The sequence below is a fragment of the Gymnogyps californianus genome, chromosome 16, assembly GCF_018139145.2.
Source record: "Gymnogyps californianus isolate 813 chromosome 16, ASM1813914v2, whole genome shotgun sequence".
NCBI classification, from domain to species: domain Eukaryota; kingdom Metazoa; phylum Chordata; class Aves; order Accipitriformes; family Cathartidae; genus Gymnogyps; species Gymnogyps californianus.
The window spans coordinates 13,018,965-13,032,848 of record NC_059486.1 but is presented as its reverse complement, the minus strand read 5'-3'; the positions used below and the strand labels follow the sequence as shown (position 1 = coordinate 13,032,848).

The window sequence follows — 13,884 nt, the reverse complement described above, 5'->3', positions numbered from 1 at the left end:
ACTTCTAGAAAACACTCTACCAGTAGTGTATTACTTGAAGAGTAATGTTTTTAAAAAAACAGCACACGCTAGGACTTAATCCTACAAGGGGCCTATTTACATGATTAACTTAAAGCACTGTGTGGTTCTTCATAAAATTAAGGCCTGTCAAACAAGACCTAGACAGCAAATTTATTGAAATTAGTACTTTCTTGCTCTTAAAACAGTCAACATGCACAACTTGTCACACAAGCGTACCTAAATTTTTGCCTCAACTGTACATAGTAAAAAGTTTCCACACCTTGTTTAATGAATGAACCAATATGTTTTTTGCTCCAATATCTCTCAAATCTCTTTCAGCATCGTATTTCAGATCATTTGACACGCTAAACCTGAAGATATAAAACAAAGCACATATTCTGTAAGTTACAGCAGAAGTTCAAAAAGCAGTTGCTAGAACTTTTGTCAGAAGACAGATTACACTGAATTTAAGTACTATAGTCACTACGGTGTCTGCTCTAACAAATCCTGACACACTTACCAGACTGCTCTTTTTCTGCCTAACAAGTAATTTTCATAGATTATTCCAGCTATGGTCCTTCCTTTTCCTACACCAGCACCATCACCTATCAAGAATCCAGCTCTGTCTCCATTGGGCAGGAATGTTTCATGTTGCTGTAGGAGAAAGAACAAAACACTTGTACCCATTCTCCAGAACACATCACCGTGGAACGTCAGAAACAAGCAAACGTAAGAAACATCCTATCGGACGAGACCAGTGGTGCACCCAGCCAAGCAGCCTCCTGACAGCAGGAAGGGGGAATTTTATTTAGGGAGAGCATATGAGCCTAACTGCTTTATGTGATCCATTTTCTCCCCCTTCTTCCCTCAGCACCTAGAACTGCTGTAAAATTGCTGGACATATCTAACTCTACCTACTGCCTGCTACTAGACTGGCTGCTTTTTTTAACCCACTGATATGCACCTCCACAGCCTTTTGGGGCAGCAAGACCCAGACATCCACTGCCTGTGTGAAGAAGTATTCTTCTATCCATTTTAAACCAATCTCCTATCAGTTTCACCAAGTTCTGCTTTGTTCTTGTTTTGTGGGATTCCACTGCCTTCTTGATTATGTAAACTCTGATTTCATTCCCCTTCATTCTTCTTCCTCTCCAGCCTGAGGCATCCCAGCCTTGTTAGTCTCTTTTCATGAGACAACTTCTTCCCTCCTGCGACCATTTTAGTTGTCCTCTAACTTCACTACCTTCTTCCCTGACATGCAGAGAGCTGCATGCACATCTGATGTGGGCCCACTGAAGTTTAATATAGCGGCAAAATAACACCCAGTCTTGTTCTCTATACTCTTCCAAACAGTGTTGGCTTTCTTAGCCTGCTGCTACTGCAGCCATTAAGTTATTTCAGAGAAATAAAAATAACAACTAAGATGTCCTTCCTGAGTTTTAAGACAGTTTGAGATCAGCATCATGGAAGTGGTTTAGACAAAGCTTTCCCAGGTGTATTACCTCACATTTATCTGAACTGAAGCCCACCTGCCATGTTCTAATGCAATTCAAACCTTTAAGCTCTTACTAGTTTATCTCCTTGTAAAACTGACATAGATGTGCTTGTCAGATAGCAGTTTTTCTTCTTAAATTCTATATTAGCTTTTAAGCTGTACTAATGTCTAGCATACCTGAGCTGCGTAAGTGATTGCTTCAAGTTGCAAAGCTGACAACCAGCCACTATCAATTGTTTCTTCCGATATCGATGTCTGGTACCACACATCAGGAGGAGTTACACTGGATAATGAGCTGGTTTCCACTACTGGGTCAGGATGACGTAGACCAATTTTTACTGGTTGAAAAGGGAGGGGGAGGAAGGGAGAAGATGAAAACACAATACAGAGTTCTGTTGCTGCAGCACAGGTTATTATATTTACCAAAACACATTACAACTGTCCATTGCAAAGGCTGAACTCAAGAACAACCACATTTCATTGCAACAGTACGTCAAGTGTTAAACTGCATCGCATCCAAAGGAATACGTTAACCTGAATTTATATAACTGCAGTCTTAACTTCGTTTCTCTTCTCACCACCTTCCCCCAATTTTTGTGAAATTAGATAAAATTCAGTTCATAGAAAAGTAAAATATTTGCGTACTGGACGTGTTTGAGAAAAACTCATCTGAACCTTGCCTTCCCAAAAGGCCAGATGCAGCCTCAAGACGCCAGAATCACAAAAGCAACATTCTTCTCACTATTTATATACTGCTGTTTTTAAGCAGTATGAGAGGAGAAAATATTTAGAACAGACATGGTTTAATTACTGACAGATCTCATCAGTGACCATAAAAATTAACCATTTAGCGACAAACTCCATGCAAAATTTTTTGCCTTGCTTTTACAGCAGGTCAGCAACGTACCTAGGAAACATAACAGCTTTTTGTCACTTATTACAATAAAGAGAAAGGAGGAAAAAAGAGATGGCAATTAACAGCAGTAAAAGATTCACTTTTTTTTTTTAAAAAACCCAGCTCTAAAGTAGTCAGGAACAACGCAGGAAGAATGCGCTTAGAGTAATTTCACACCAAAAGACTCAAACTAGATTCTTAAGTGTAGCAGTGACCACTTAATCCCTTTACAAAATTTCCTCTGCTGAGGCACAAAGTGTCTTAACACAGGTAAAAAAAGCCTGGTCTTGGTTCATCAATCAAATTTCTGAAATAAGTACTGCTCAAAGACACACTAAAGAATTCCTTTTTTATTAAAAATATGCATACCTTCCAAAACTAAGTGCTACAGAAGAGAAAAATTTCCTAGGAAAACCCACCACAAATTCAGGTCCCCTTTACTTGATTCAGATAGTAACCTATCTGTTTTTTGGTGTTAGTAACTACAGAAGAGTAAATAACAAATTAGCTCTCAAAACATTTCAGCCTTTTGACGTAACAAAAAATTAGGTCGTACATTTTATTGGCATATACTCAGCGTAAGTTTCTGCATGGCCCATTTCTTCTTCATCTTCTTCCTCAGGTTCCTCCTCTTCTTTTACTGCTGGCACTTTCTAGAATAGAGAAATACCTGCATTAGTCAAACAGCACACTGTTAATACTCTACATCCTGGAAATTAACATGAGAAATGAAATGAGCACAAACTTGCACTTGAATGTTTTAACACATGTACTAGATGAACAAGTGAGCAGCTGGGAAAGCTACAGACGGAAATATAGATTTCTTACACTCTGAACAACCCTTCAAAGACACAAAGTCAGGGAACTTCCTTTCCTTTGCAAGGAGATTCAAGTACTCCAAACTCACATGAGCAGAATTAAAAAAGAAACGCTTCTTACAGCATATTAAATCCAAACTATGACTTAAAGGAAACTGCCTTGAAAACACAACAGCTAGTTAACAGCCAAAACCTAACTTTCAAGTACTCCCATGAAGTCTCCTGCAGTTTCACATTCATTACGTAATTTCACAACTTCGGGGAATAGTTACAATAGTCACAGTTCTATCCAGTATTCTCTGAAACCTGACAGTTACCCATTTTTCACTGTGATCTTGATCAATGTAAATATTTGAGTATTTTTGAAGTACTTGCTAGTGACAAATCAAAAATCTTCCACAATTACTAAGTTAATGTTTAATATAAAAAAGTAGTTTGAAAAATCCTTCTGTATGCCAGTCACTAAGGAGCACTGTTCATCACAAACTTCAGCCTGATTCTAGCCATCGGTGGAGATGCTGACACTCAAGTGTTTACAGCATCAGAATCTATGTTTATTACATTTAGAAAATTGAATGATACTTAATTTACATCTTAAATCAAACCGCCCAGAAGGTCAGCCATGCTACAGAAAGTCTTCTAGTTTCCTCGTTGCTAGTTATATGAATGGGGATATTTTAAAAGAAAACGTCTTAAAACACAGAGCAAGTGATATGCTTATCAGCTTTAACTGGAGCGCGCCCTTCTTTGTCCACACAATGAGGTTCTGTTAAGGACAGTAATTTCTTGAAATTGTCATTTACTATATAGATAGTCTGCTCTACACAGCTGTTCGTTTTAGTCATCTAACCAAGTACTCATCTAGTGGAGAAACTAACCTTTTGAACAAACAGATGCACTCGATAATTCCACCACACAAAAGGCATATATGAGTAACTAGTGAAACTAGTCACAGGTGGTGGCTGTGACCAATAAAATATACATTCATTTGGCAAATTAACCATTTGTACTACTTACCATAGTAGGTGAAAAACTTCTCATTTTAATATCATTTATCCATATTCTTGCTACCTCTTTTGTGGAAGCCTCCTTCTTCACTGCACCATTGCTTAGATCAGCTACAAAAGAAAAGCTGTGTTTTACAGGAATTCTCCCCAAACATCAACTCAAATTAACATCCTTCTCTACTAATGAGCTGGAAGAGAAGTTTAAAATGTCCAGTAGTACACTCATGCTTCAAGAACACAATCAATATTTTTGTCCAAATTAAGAAGTCTGAGCAAGGAGTTAAATCCTGTTACTACTTTGACTGAAGAAACTTCCCATGCAGTACCACCGCATCTGACACAGTTGTGTATTAGTTTCAATATTAAAAAAAAATATGTTGGACCTTCACCAAATCTATACATAGTGTTTAGAAATACTCCATCTTGTGAGTCTTTGAAGTTTAACAACAAACCAGAAAGCCCAGTGTTTCAACAGAAATGAACTTACTTGGTCTGGTGGCATCTACCACCTTAGGAGAAACTATAATTATTTCTGTAAAACAAAAAGTCAACACTTCGGACTCAATTGTTTAAAGTTTCTAACAGGATCCTTCAAGAGGACGATTTATTAACTTTCCTGACCTCAGCCACATTTGGAAGCAACTGGCAATAGGGCTCAGTACAAAACTAAAAAAATTTACAAAAGGATAGATGTAAACCATTGAAAGCAGCTGTCAAGCTTCCATCACATTGACAGTCAATGCATGTAATAAATTTACCATAATTGCCCCTAAAAAACAATTAAGACAATTGCACAAATAAAGTTTTCCTCAAAGAGGTTGCATAATTTAACTTTTTAGTATTTTCCAATCTAGAACTCCTGCTGCCTGAATTATATGAAAAGACCATGTTTCCTTCCAAGAGCTTCTCTGCGCTTGAATTTTCTACAAGTATTTGTCAATTATTTTTTTGTAAGCACGAAGAAAGATCCAGAAACACAAGGACACAAATAAGATTAGAAATGCAGTTCTAGAAGTTGCATGTCTCCTTTTCACTTAACACAGAAGCTATAGATTCAACTATTTTTTGCAGCTGTGCCACTACAACAGCTATTGTGTTTGGTATTACCTATGTGCTTCTGTGAGTTTTCATTTAGCACAAAGGGGATAAGTCAGTTCTATAAAACCTTCTCCCCCTTCTGTTCCTCACTCCTTTACCCCCCACACCCCAACTTCAGTTGGTGTCTCAACTTCAATTTTTGTCAACCACTCCATAACAGGAAGCAATGAAACAAGGAGGCACATTCTTCTTTTTGTTTCAGTCCTAACGGACAGCTTCATTTATTGTGCACTCTATCTGCATATGAAAAAATAGGTTACTTCCAACCCTGCCCATAAAAATCAGTAAATCTTATTTCAGAGACAATGAAAATATAGTAATCCAGAAAAAGCCTCTGTACCTTTCAGAAAAAACAGCAATAGAGATATTTTCAAATGCAACTAGTCTGATCTTAACCTCATGCTAAAACCAGAATAACTTGAAAGAATCAAATCATAAAAATACACACACATGCAGCTTTTCCCCTACATTAAGCTGACCATATAAGCTGTCCACATATCAGAAATAACATACAAAGAAAGATTATGAAAGGAATCACAAAATGAAGATTTGGAGTGTGGTAACACAATACTCAAGTAACATAGAAACAAACAGCGAGTTTTTAGGACTTAAGTTTATAAACAATAGATCTCATGCTTCCCATGAAACATACAGGGACAGAGATTTTCTCTCTCAGGAGATGCTTTACAGAAACGCCCTATCATAGGAGTACTAACATGTACTACAAATCTAGTTTGGAAGATGCAAAAAAAAGTACTCATTTGTCATGTCCACAGCAAGTATACAGTAGAACAGAAACTGATGTAGACTCAAGTAAAATAGCTAAATCAACTTCAGTAATGTTCATGAATTAATTTTACCAATTTGCCATCTGCAATCTAAAATGTCATGTTCCTCATTCCTTGCAGTAAATCAAGAGCTTAAATTTTTTTTTAAAAGCCTGTTATTTTGTATCACTTCACCCTAAATTCTAACACTACTAAAGTCAGAATAGAATTTATCAGGTTTTCTGGACCATTTCATTTTACTGTGATATCCTACTAACCAATGAAAATACAAGATGTGCAAAGATCTTCACATTATATTATTTCACTATTTGTCTAAAATACTGTAATCATGAAGAAAAGAAAACTCACTTGCTGCTGTTGCTACTGGTTGGGCAATATTAGGAGGCGGCTTCAACTTCATGAGTTCATTAAGACTATTATTCTTTAGCAGATCTTTCAGCTGAATCTGGTCCTTTGAAGGTGTAGTGGTCAAGGCATTGCGTACTGCTGGTGCTGCAACCGAGGGTCGAGTAGTTGTGCTGGTCTGAATGATTTTTGCTACAGTGATAGTCTGCCTTGTAGTTGTAACAGGTGTTGTTTTTGTCATCACTATTGTAGTCCCCAAAGTTGGAAGCTGATTTATTTGATTCAGCACAAAGGTTGTGGTGGATGGTGGTTGCTAGCAACAAAGAACCAGGGAAATTGTCAGAAGACAGTGGGAAAAAAAGCAGACTTTATTAGCCTTTCATCTAGAGCACAGGAGTCACCAGTTTTTAAGACTCTTGTAATAAGAAATGTCTTCACATAACATGCTGAAGATGCTACAGTGATTATCTTGTGGTGCAACAGTATGAGCAAGAAGTGTCTACCTATCAATATACTGCTGTACATATTTTTGAACGGTATTTTTAAATTTTATTTTAAGGTAAGGGAAAGGAAATAAAAAACCAGGATGAAGGATTCATCACCTAGGCACAAAACATGACTACTACAGGTACAGAAACCCTGAGCTGAAGAGAATTTCCAATATATAAACTAGCTGCACAATTGTCAGAGTAAATAGCTTGGATTACTTAAAGTATATGTGCAGCCTTTTTCAGACACACTGCACTACATCCACCTTCCTCCAGACCTGCTTTTTATATTCTTGTTTCAGGTGCAACCACCAGACTATGGTGCTCAGAATTATCTGCAGCTAGAAAAGGTGGTACACAATTCAGGTACAGGAGACAAGTTTACAAAACCTCCATATCCCCAGAATTTGCATGCAGGGGAAGTAAAAGGCACACGGGACACCTCAAAACGGTTTTCTACGTACTGCTTTGTCCTCCTTTGTGTTCCTTGCCATAGAAATCGTATCAACCCATGGGTACGCTAAGCTTTCACAGTCTCAGTACAAGTAGAACCGAGACGATGGCCAACTGGCATTTTACAGTCCCACCTCTTTTGTTACATTTTACTAATATACCGTATTGGGTTTACGTGGCAAGGTTTTGGTAGCGGGGGGGCTACAAGGGTGGCTTCTGTGAGAAGATGCCAGAAGCTTCCCCCACATCCAATACAGCCAGTTCCACCCAGCTACAAGATGGACCCGCCGCTGGCCAAGGCCAAGCCAATCAGCGATGTTGGTAGCACCTCTGTAATAACATATTTAAGAAGGGGTAAAAACTGCTGCGCAAGCAGCAGCTGGGAGAGAGGAGTGAGAATATGAGAGCCAAACAACTCTGCAGACACCAAGGTCAGTGAAGAAGGGGGAGGAGGTGCTCCAGGCGCCAGAGCAAAGACTCCTCTGCAGCCCGTGGTGAGGCAGGCTGTCCCCCTGCAGCCCATGGAGGTCCATGGTAGAGCAGATATCCACCTGCAGCCCGTGGAGGGCCCCACGCCGGAGCAGGGGGATGTGCCCGAAGGACGCTGTGACCCCATAGAGAGGAGCCCACGCTGGAACAGGTTTTCTGGCAGGACCTGTGGCCATGCAGGGGACCCACACTGGAGCAGTCCGTTCCTGAAGGACTGCGCCCTGTGGAAAGGGCCATGCCGGAGCAGTTTGTGTAGAACTGCAGCCCGTGGGAAGGCCCCAGGTTGGAAAAGTTTGTGAAGGAGCTGCTGGAGCAGGGGAAGAGCGTTAGGAGGAAGGAGCAGCAGAGACTATGTGTGATGATGCCAGAAGTAGAGCCCAGGAAGAAGAGATGGGGGGAGGAAGGTGTTTTTAGATTTGTTCTTATTTCTCATTAACCTACTCCATTGTTAACTGGCAATAAATTATTTCCCCAAGTTGAGTTTGTTTTGCCCGTGACAGTAACTGCTGATCTCCCTGTCCTTATCTCGACCCACAACCCTTTCGTCCTGTTCCCCTCCCCATCCAGTTGAGGAGGGGGAGTGACAGAGCAGCTTAGTGGGCACCTGGTGTCCAGCCAGGATTAGCCCACCACACGTACACATACAAAATCCTGAAGTACCAGTTCTTACCCGAACATTTAATAAGGCTGGAGTTGATACAGTCTCTGGTTCTTGTTTCACAGCAGCTGTGGCCTCAGTCTCCAAGCCTAGTTCTAACGCACTAAGTGGCACTGACTGCAGAGGAAAGAAAGTAAGCATCAGGAAACACTCACATAAGCAAGGAAAAAAACCTGAAGACTAAATATCCACCCACAAAATGGAAGTTAACGGGGAAGTCCTTAACTGTGCTCATTAACAAAGGTTTCACTGAAAATAAAGATGATCAAGTGGTTGATTTCACATTCAAAGAAGTTAACTAACAAGGTGGTGTATATTTAACTGTGGTGAAAATGTAATTAGTTTTGTAATGTCACTGCTCAACACACTACTGTTCCCAGTCTATGTCTGAAATGGTTATGTTCTTGCAGATTGAATGCTGTCATGAAGCTTAAACACCACATTATATTACATTTTTTGCACATTTTATAGGAGAGCAGCTAGACTCCCATGATATTAGAGTTCTCCATGGATACATAACAGCATGCCCCCATTTAATGTGCAGGAGTTAAGTATATTTATGTTTATACTGACCTCAATAGCGTATTTCACATTGCTTTTTTGGTATAAAAGTTTAAAATGAATTAGCAAGTGATTTTCTAATCTCAGTACTATGAAGCAAGCAATTTATGAAAACTCCACATTCTTTAAGCATTTGCTATGGACACCACGCCCCCCTCCACAATACATCAAGTACAAGCTCTTATGTCCTCCAGCAAACGACTATGTTCTTGTTTTAACCTGCTGAACAGCTGGAGTTGGTGCTGGATTTCCAAGAACCACGTCCGGAGAGTCAATATCAAATAGATCATTTGGACTGATTCCACTCTCACTCAAAGCAGCAAGCAACAGATCTTGTCCTGGCTCCACCATCTCTAAAAAATTAGAACCATAAATACAAGTTATATTTAATTTTGATTTATTTTGTGCACACACACACTCATATTTAAAGTTCCCTTTTCTGGATTTAAGGGCGTACGCGATGCAGTCTCTTGTATACAGAGAGTTTCACTTTCTAGATTTGCTCTGGCTCTTTTGTTCATCTGTAGATTTTTCCTCTATTTTGTTTTTTAAAATCTTTTCAATATACCCACCACATTTAGAAGCACGAAGAATGAAACAGTTTACTACACAAAAGAAAAAAAAGATGCCTTTTCTAGTCCTCATCGCACTACATTTTGAAGCATTACAAGAAATACCAAGAGGCAGAAATGGTGAGACTGTGTTATGCTAATGATACGTCTTTGTCAGTGAAGCACACTGCACGAGGGAAGTACAATTAAAACTCATTTAGTTTATCTTGTAACAACGAGTTAGTGATAAAAAGCTTATAAGGAAAGCTTTTATTTCTTGCTTGCCATTACATTAGGTAGTAATTCATTCATTAGAGAAATTTTGTTTTGCATAGTGGAAAGAACAAATGTTCCACTATTACAGTATGTTAACTACATATTAAATAGGACACTAACATCAGGTCACAGACTCCTTTATGTGTAGGACAAGCAAAATTAATTTCAAAAAGCTATTCTAGACAGTGCAAAAACTTATTAAAAAAGCCAAATACTCTATGTTTTAAGATGAGGAGGGAAGATAATGTGCTTTGCTTCCTTAAGAAGGAAGCCCATTTACCCTGGTACTAAGACAAAAATTAAATGAGTCCACATAACTTGAGCTGTTGCTTATATATTCCACCTCAGATACACCTCAAGTAGAAATTCATATCACTTATTCTCCACTCCCCCGTAACACCCACTGATAACAAAACATTAAAAACTAACAAAGCTGAACACCTACTCTAAAGCAGGTAAGAGGACAAAAATATTTATTGGCGGTTTAGATACACTCATTCACAGACTCCGAAAGAAGCACTCACTCGCTTATCCTTCTCTCTATGTACAGCTAAGCCACATCCAGCTGGTTGGTCACACACATTACTTGGCACATTTCGCAGAACAGGTAATTCTTGTAATAAGTTAAGCCTCAGGCACTTAATTCTTCTTCCTCCTAGTTTTATTCTGTCCAATAGTAGGGAGAAACCTTCTTTTAGTGGACTAATACTGAGATGGTGGCACCACAATTGAAGTAGTGGATGTAAGGTACTGGGACAAGGGGAAGATATACTTTTAAGTATCAACGACTATACTACCCAAAAGAATACCGAAGCAACAAACAATAATTGGTGGGACTGCTACTGACCACATGCAATCCCATTAAACACCACTTGCTGTGTCAGAACTAGACTCTACTTTTTTTTTTTAAAAGGCATTTGAGGTGATCAGATAAATTGGCAGAATGGCCTGGTTTGTAGTTATCAGATACAGAAGATATTAAGCAATATTAAGACATCTAGCAGATTTAATTAACATGGCAGCTCCTTCAAAGGATGTCACCTCCCACTAGTCTGTCTCCTAAAACCTTGAATGGGTCAAGAAAAATGAATAAGAACAGACTGTTAACTTTACCTTTCAGAAGGACTAAGCCTCCAGTCTCAAAAAAGGGGACTACACATAACTATTAATTGAGTAGGACAAAACCTTAATTTTCAGACTAAAATACTAACAGCAATCATCATATCTAAGTTTAGAAGCCTACAGCATTGTTTACTAACTACAAACAGGTGAGAGGAGAAAGATTAAGTCTGTAGATGAAGTTTTAGCTTATCAGTACTTTCTTTTGGTGTTAGGAACTTCAGAGCAGCCATTGAAGGGGAATTTCTCTACAGAAGGGAATTAACACGGGTTACCTCGTCCAACCAGCAGCTCCAAAACACTTTACAATCGTAACTCTACAGTATCAATTTGGGAAAGAGGCATGAGCACTCTTCCACATAGTGCAACACCTTTGCTCAACATGGTCAAATAAACAAAAATGTCTAAATGTATGAAGGAAAAAGTGTCAGTTATGTCATTATTTAGTCCACATGTAGTTTTGATTACACCATCTCTAAAAGAAGGTATGACCAAAACTTGGTTGAGAGATAAGTGGCTATACTGAATAGAGGCATGGAAAGTCAGAAGCTTGGGGCTGTTTACTTAAAAAGAAAACTAGGACAAAAAAATTACTCAAGATAACTTCCAGTCTACTCTTGCAATACATGAAGGAAAGGCCTTTCTATGAAGTTGAGACTAAAAGCAAAACCAAGGCTAGAAAAAACCACGCCACCACCACCACACAAAAACACATCTTCCCCAACCATCCTAAAATGGTGCCGTAACCTGTCAAGTCTGTTTCAAGTTGAACATATCCACAGTGACACTGAACTCCACATTTTTAACCTTTAAAAACACGATGGCTTGGCTATCTTAAGACAGTTTTACCAAGTTCAGAAAAAAACATTTATAGCAGTAGTACTTTAATTGCTTACTTCAAAGTTTTCACTAGATGACTAGTGATAGAAACTAGTATAGCAATTCCTATAATTCCAGAACAAGTATCTTCAGTTTAGAAGCATCCCTTTCTTAGCAGGGCTGTTTTCACATAAGAAACCCTGCAGCTGCCTCTGTCTCATGCTAACCTCAATTTTAACAGTCTTAAAAATTAGCGGTTGCTAACAATCCAGCAAAAAGCTAAGTAAAACAACAGCAATTGTTTATTTGTCTGTCAGACAATTTGGACAATGAAAGTTTGACTAGTTTCACTTATTTTGTTTCTGTACACTAGGAACAAAGCTGCATTGTTTGAAACTGGAACAAAAGGAATTCTGAACTTCTAGAATTTTTACATTAAAAGTCACTGAATACTTAGCACCAATTTTAGGCTTTGTGAAACTTCCAAACACCACTGCTGCCCGCCCCCCCCCCATTTTAATTTAGTAAGGAAATTAAATGAGGGGAAAAAAAATACAGAAGCTGCATCATGATAGCTTAGTTTATTTTTTGTGACATATGCTAGTGAAGCCTAAAATGTTATCAAGCTGAAACAGCTCCATAATCTTACAAGGTAGGAGGCTCCTTAGTTAACGTAAGTGAAAGCGACTTTATCAAGCTCTGCAGCTCAGCTTTGGCAATACTATATAAGGACCTGTTTGCCACATCTTAAAAATCTCCAAAAGAAAATACTTATAAAAAAGTTGTGAATATTACAAGCTGTTCCCTGAGCATATCAGCAGTCGAAGAACTGTTCTGAGCATGCAGAATCTTGCAGATAAGGTTGTCTATGTTTAGCCAGGCTGTCCAATGTCACTGAGCAAGAATCAACCTGTTAGATAAAACTAAAAAATGTATTTATAAAATTTCAGCAGTAGTAGTATCTCAATTATTTTCTTTGTATTAAGAAAAAATATAAACTGCTGCCATTTCAAGAAGGGCTATCAAAACACACCAAGCATTTTTGTAAGGTGCTCTTCTGCTGAAGAATAGAGCCTAAAACTTTGATAAAAAGACAGTTTTGCTACCACTGCACATTATGTAAATAACTTCCGATTTTAAGATACAAAACCAGAATGCCATGTTTAATACTATGTCATGTATCCATGCCAACCTGGCGCTCTCCCTCCCTCCATTTTAGCTTTGGTACAAAGAAGCAAAACAAAAAAAAAAAAAAAAAGAGAGATTCTAAAACACATGTCAAGCAACCTGCTCTCCATTTCCCCTAAGAAAAATAATGGTAGAATCCTAAACAATGAAAAGGCTTCCGATTTTCAGGTCTGTGAGTTACACATTGTAACATCATATATCTAAAGTACTTATTTAAAATCATAATGAACAATAGTATCATAACTGAGGCCAAATCAAACATCACAATCAACTAGGCACAGCTATTTCCAAACCCTGCAGACAACTGGCCTCTGTGGCGTACCCAAGCTGCAAACTTAGGTTTTAATGCTTGGCCTGGGACACTAAAGTAGTCAAGCAACTCTTGTTCTCCTTTTATTGGGAGGGTTTTTCCCATTGGTTTTCTGAGGAATACATGTCACTTGAACTATACTGGAACCCATTTAAAATACCAAATTCTGAAGCTATAGAGAAAAGACAGATATGTCCCCCAAATTCTCTGGCTGTCTAAACTGCGACCTATTATCAACCTAAAAATTTCACATCTCCATTTGCAGCCTCTCACAACAGAGGTGTAAGGGCTGCTAACCCCCAATCCCACACAACAGGATTCTCTGGATATCCAGATGGGTTCTGCTCATCTCACAGCCTTTGGCTCCAGAAGGCAACCTGGGTAACAGCAAAAAAAGAAAAAAACCAACCAACCCAATCCCTTCTGGTCCTTTCCAAGTCACCATCCAATCAAAGCGTAAAACACTAATTACTGAACTCGCCTATCCTGACATGCTTTAACCTCAAGACTAGTAGTTAACATTGCA

General features: G+C 38.7%; 1 protein-coding gene across 1 annotated transcript in view; it reads right to left on the bottom strand.

Annotated features, from left to right (window-relative positions):
• The window catches only part of SBNO1 (strawberry notch homolog 1), a 35,734-nt gene that overhangs the window by 19,593 nt on the left and 2,257 nt on the right, over nt 1–13,884 (bottom strand). The window contains exons 2-9 of the mRNA XM_050906914.1: nt 9,315–9,448; nt 8,547–8,651; nt 6,450–6,759; nt 4,226–4,326; nt 2,947–3,043; nt 1,673–1,833; nt 521–654; nt 281–371 (exon numbers count right to left, since the gene is read on the bottom strand). Coding sequence (XP_050762871.1) covers nt 281–371; nt 521–654; nt 1,673–1,833; nt 2,947–3,043; nt 4,226–4,326; nt 6,450–6,759; nt 8,547–8,651; nt 9,315–9,446 — 1,131 coding nt within the window. The 5' untranslated portion in view covers nt 9,447–9,448. The remainder of the gene's footprint in view (nt 1–280; nt 372–520; nt 655–1,672; nt 1,834–2,946; nt 3,044–4,225; nt 4,327–6,449; nt 6,760–8,546; nt 8,652–9,314; nt 9,449–13,884) is intronic.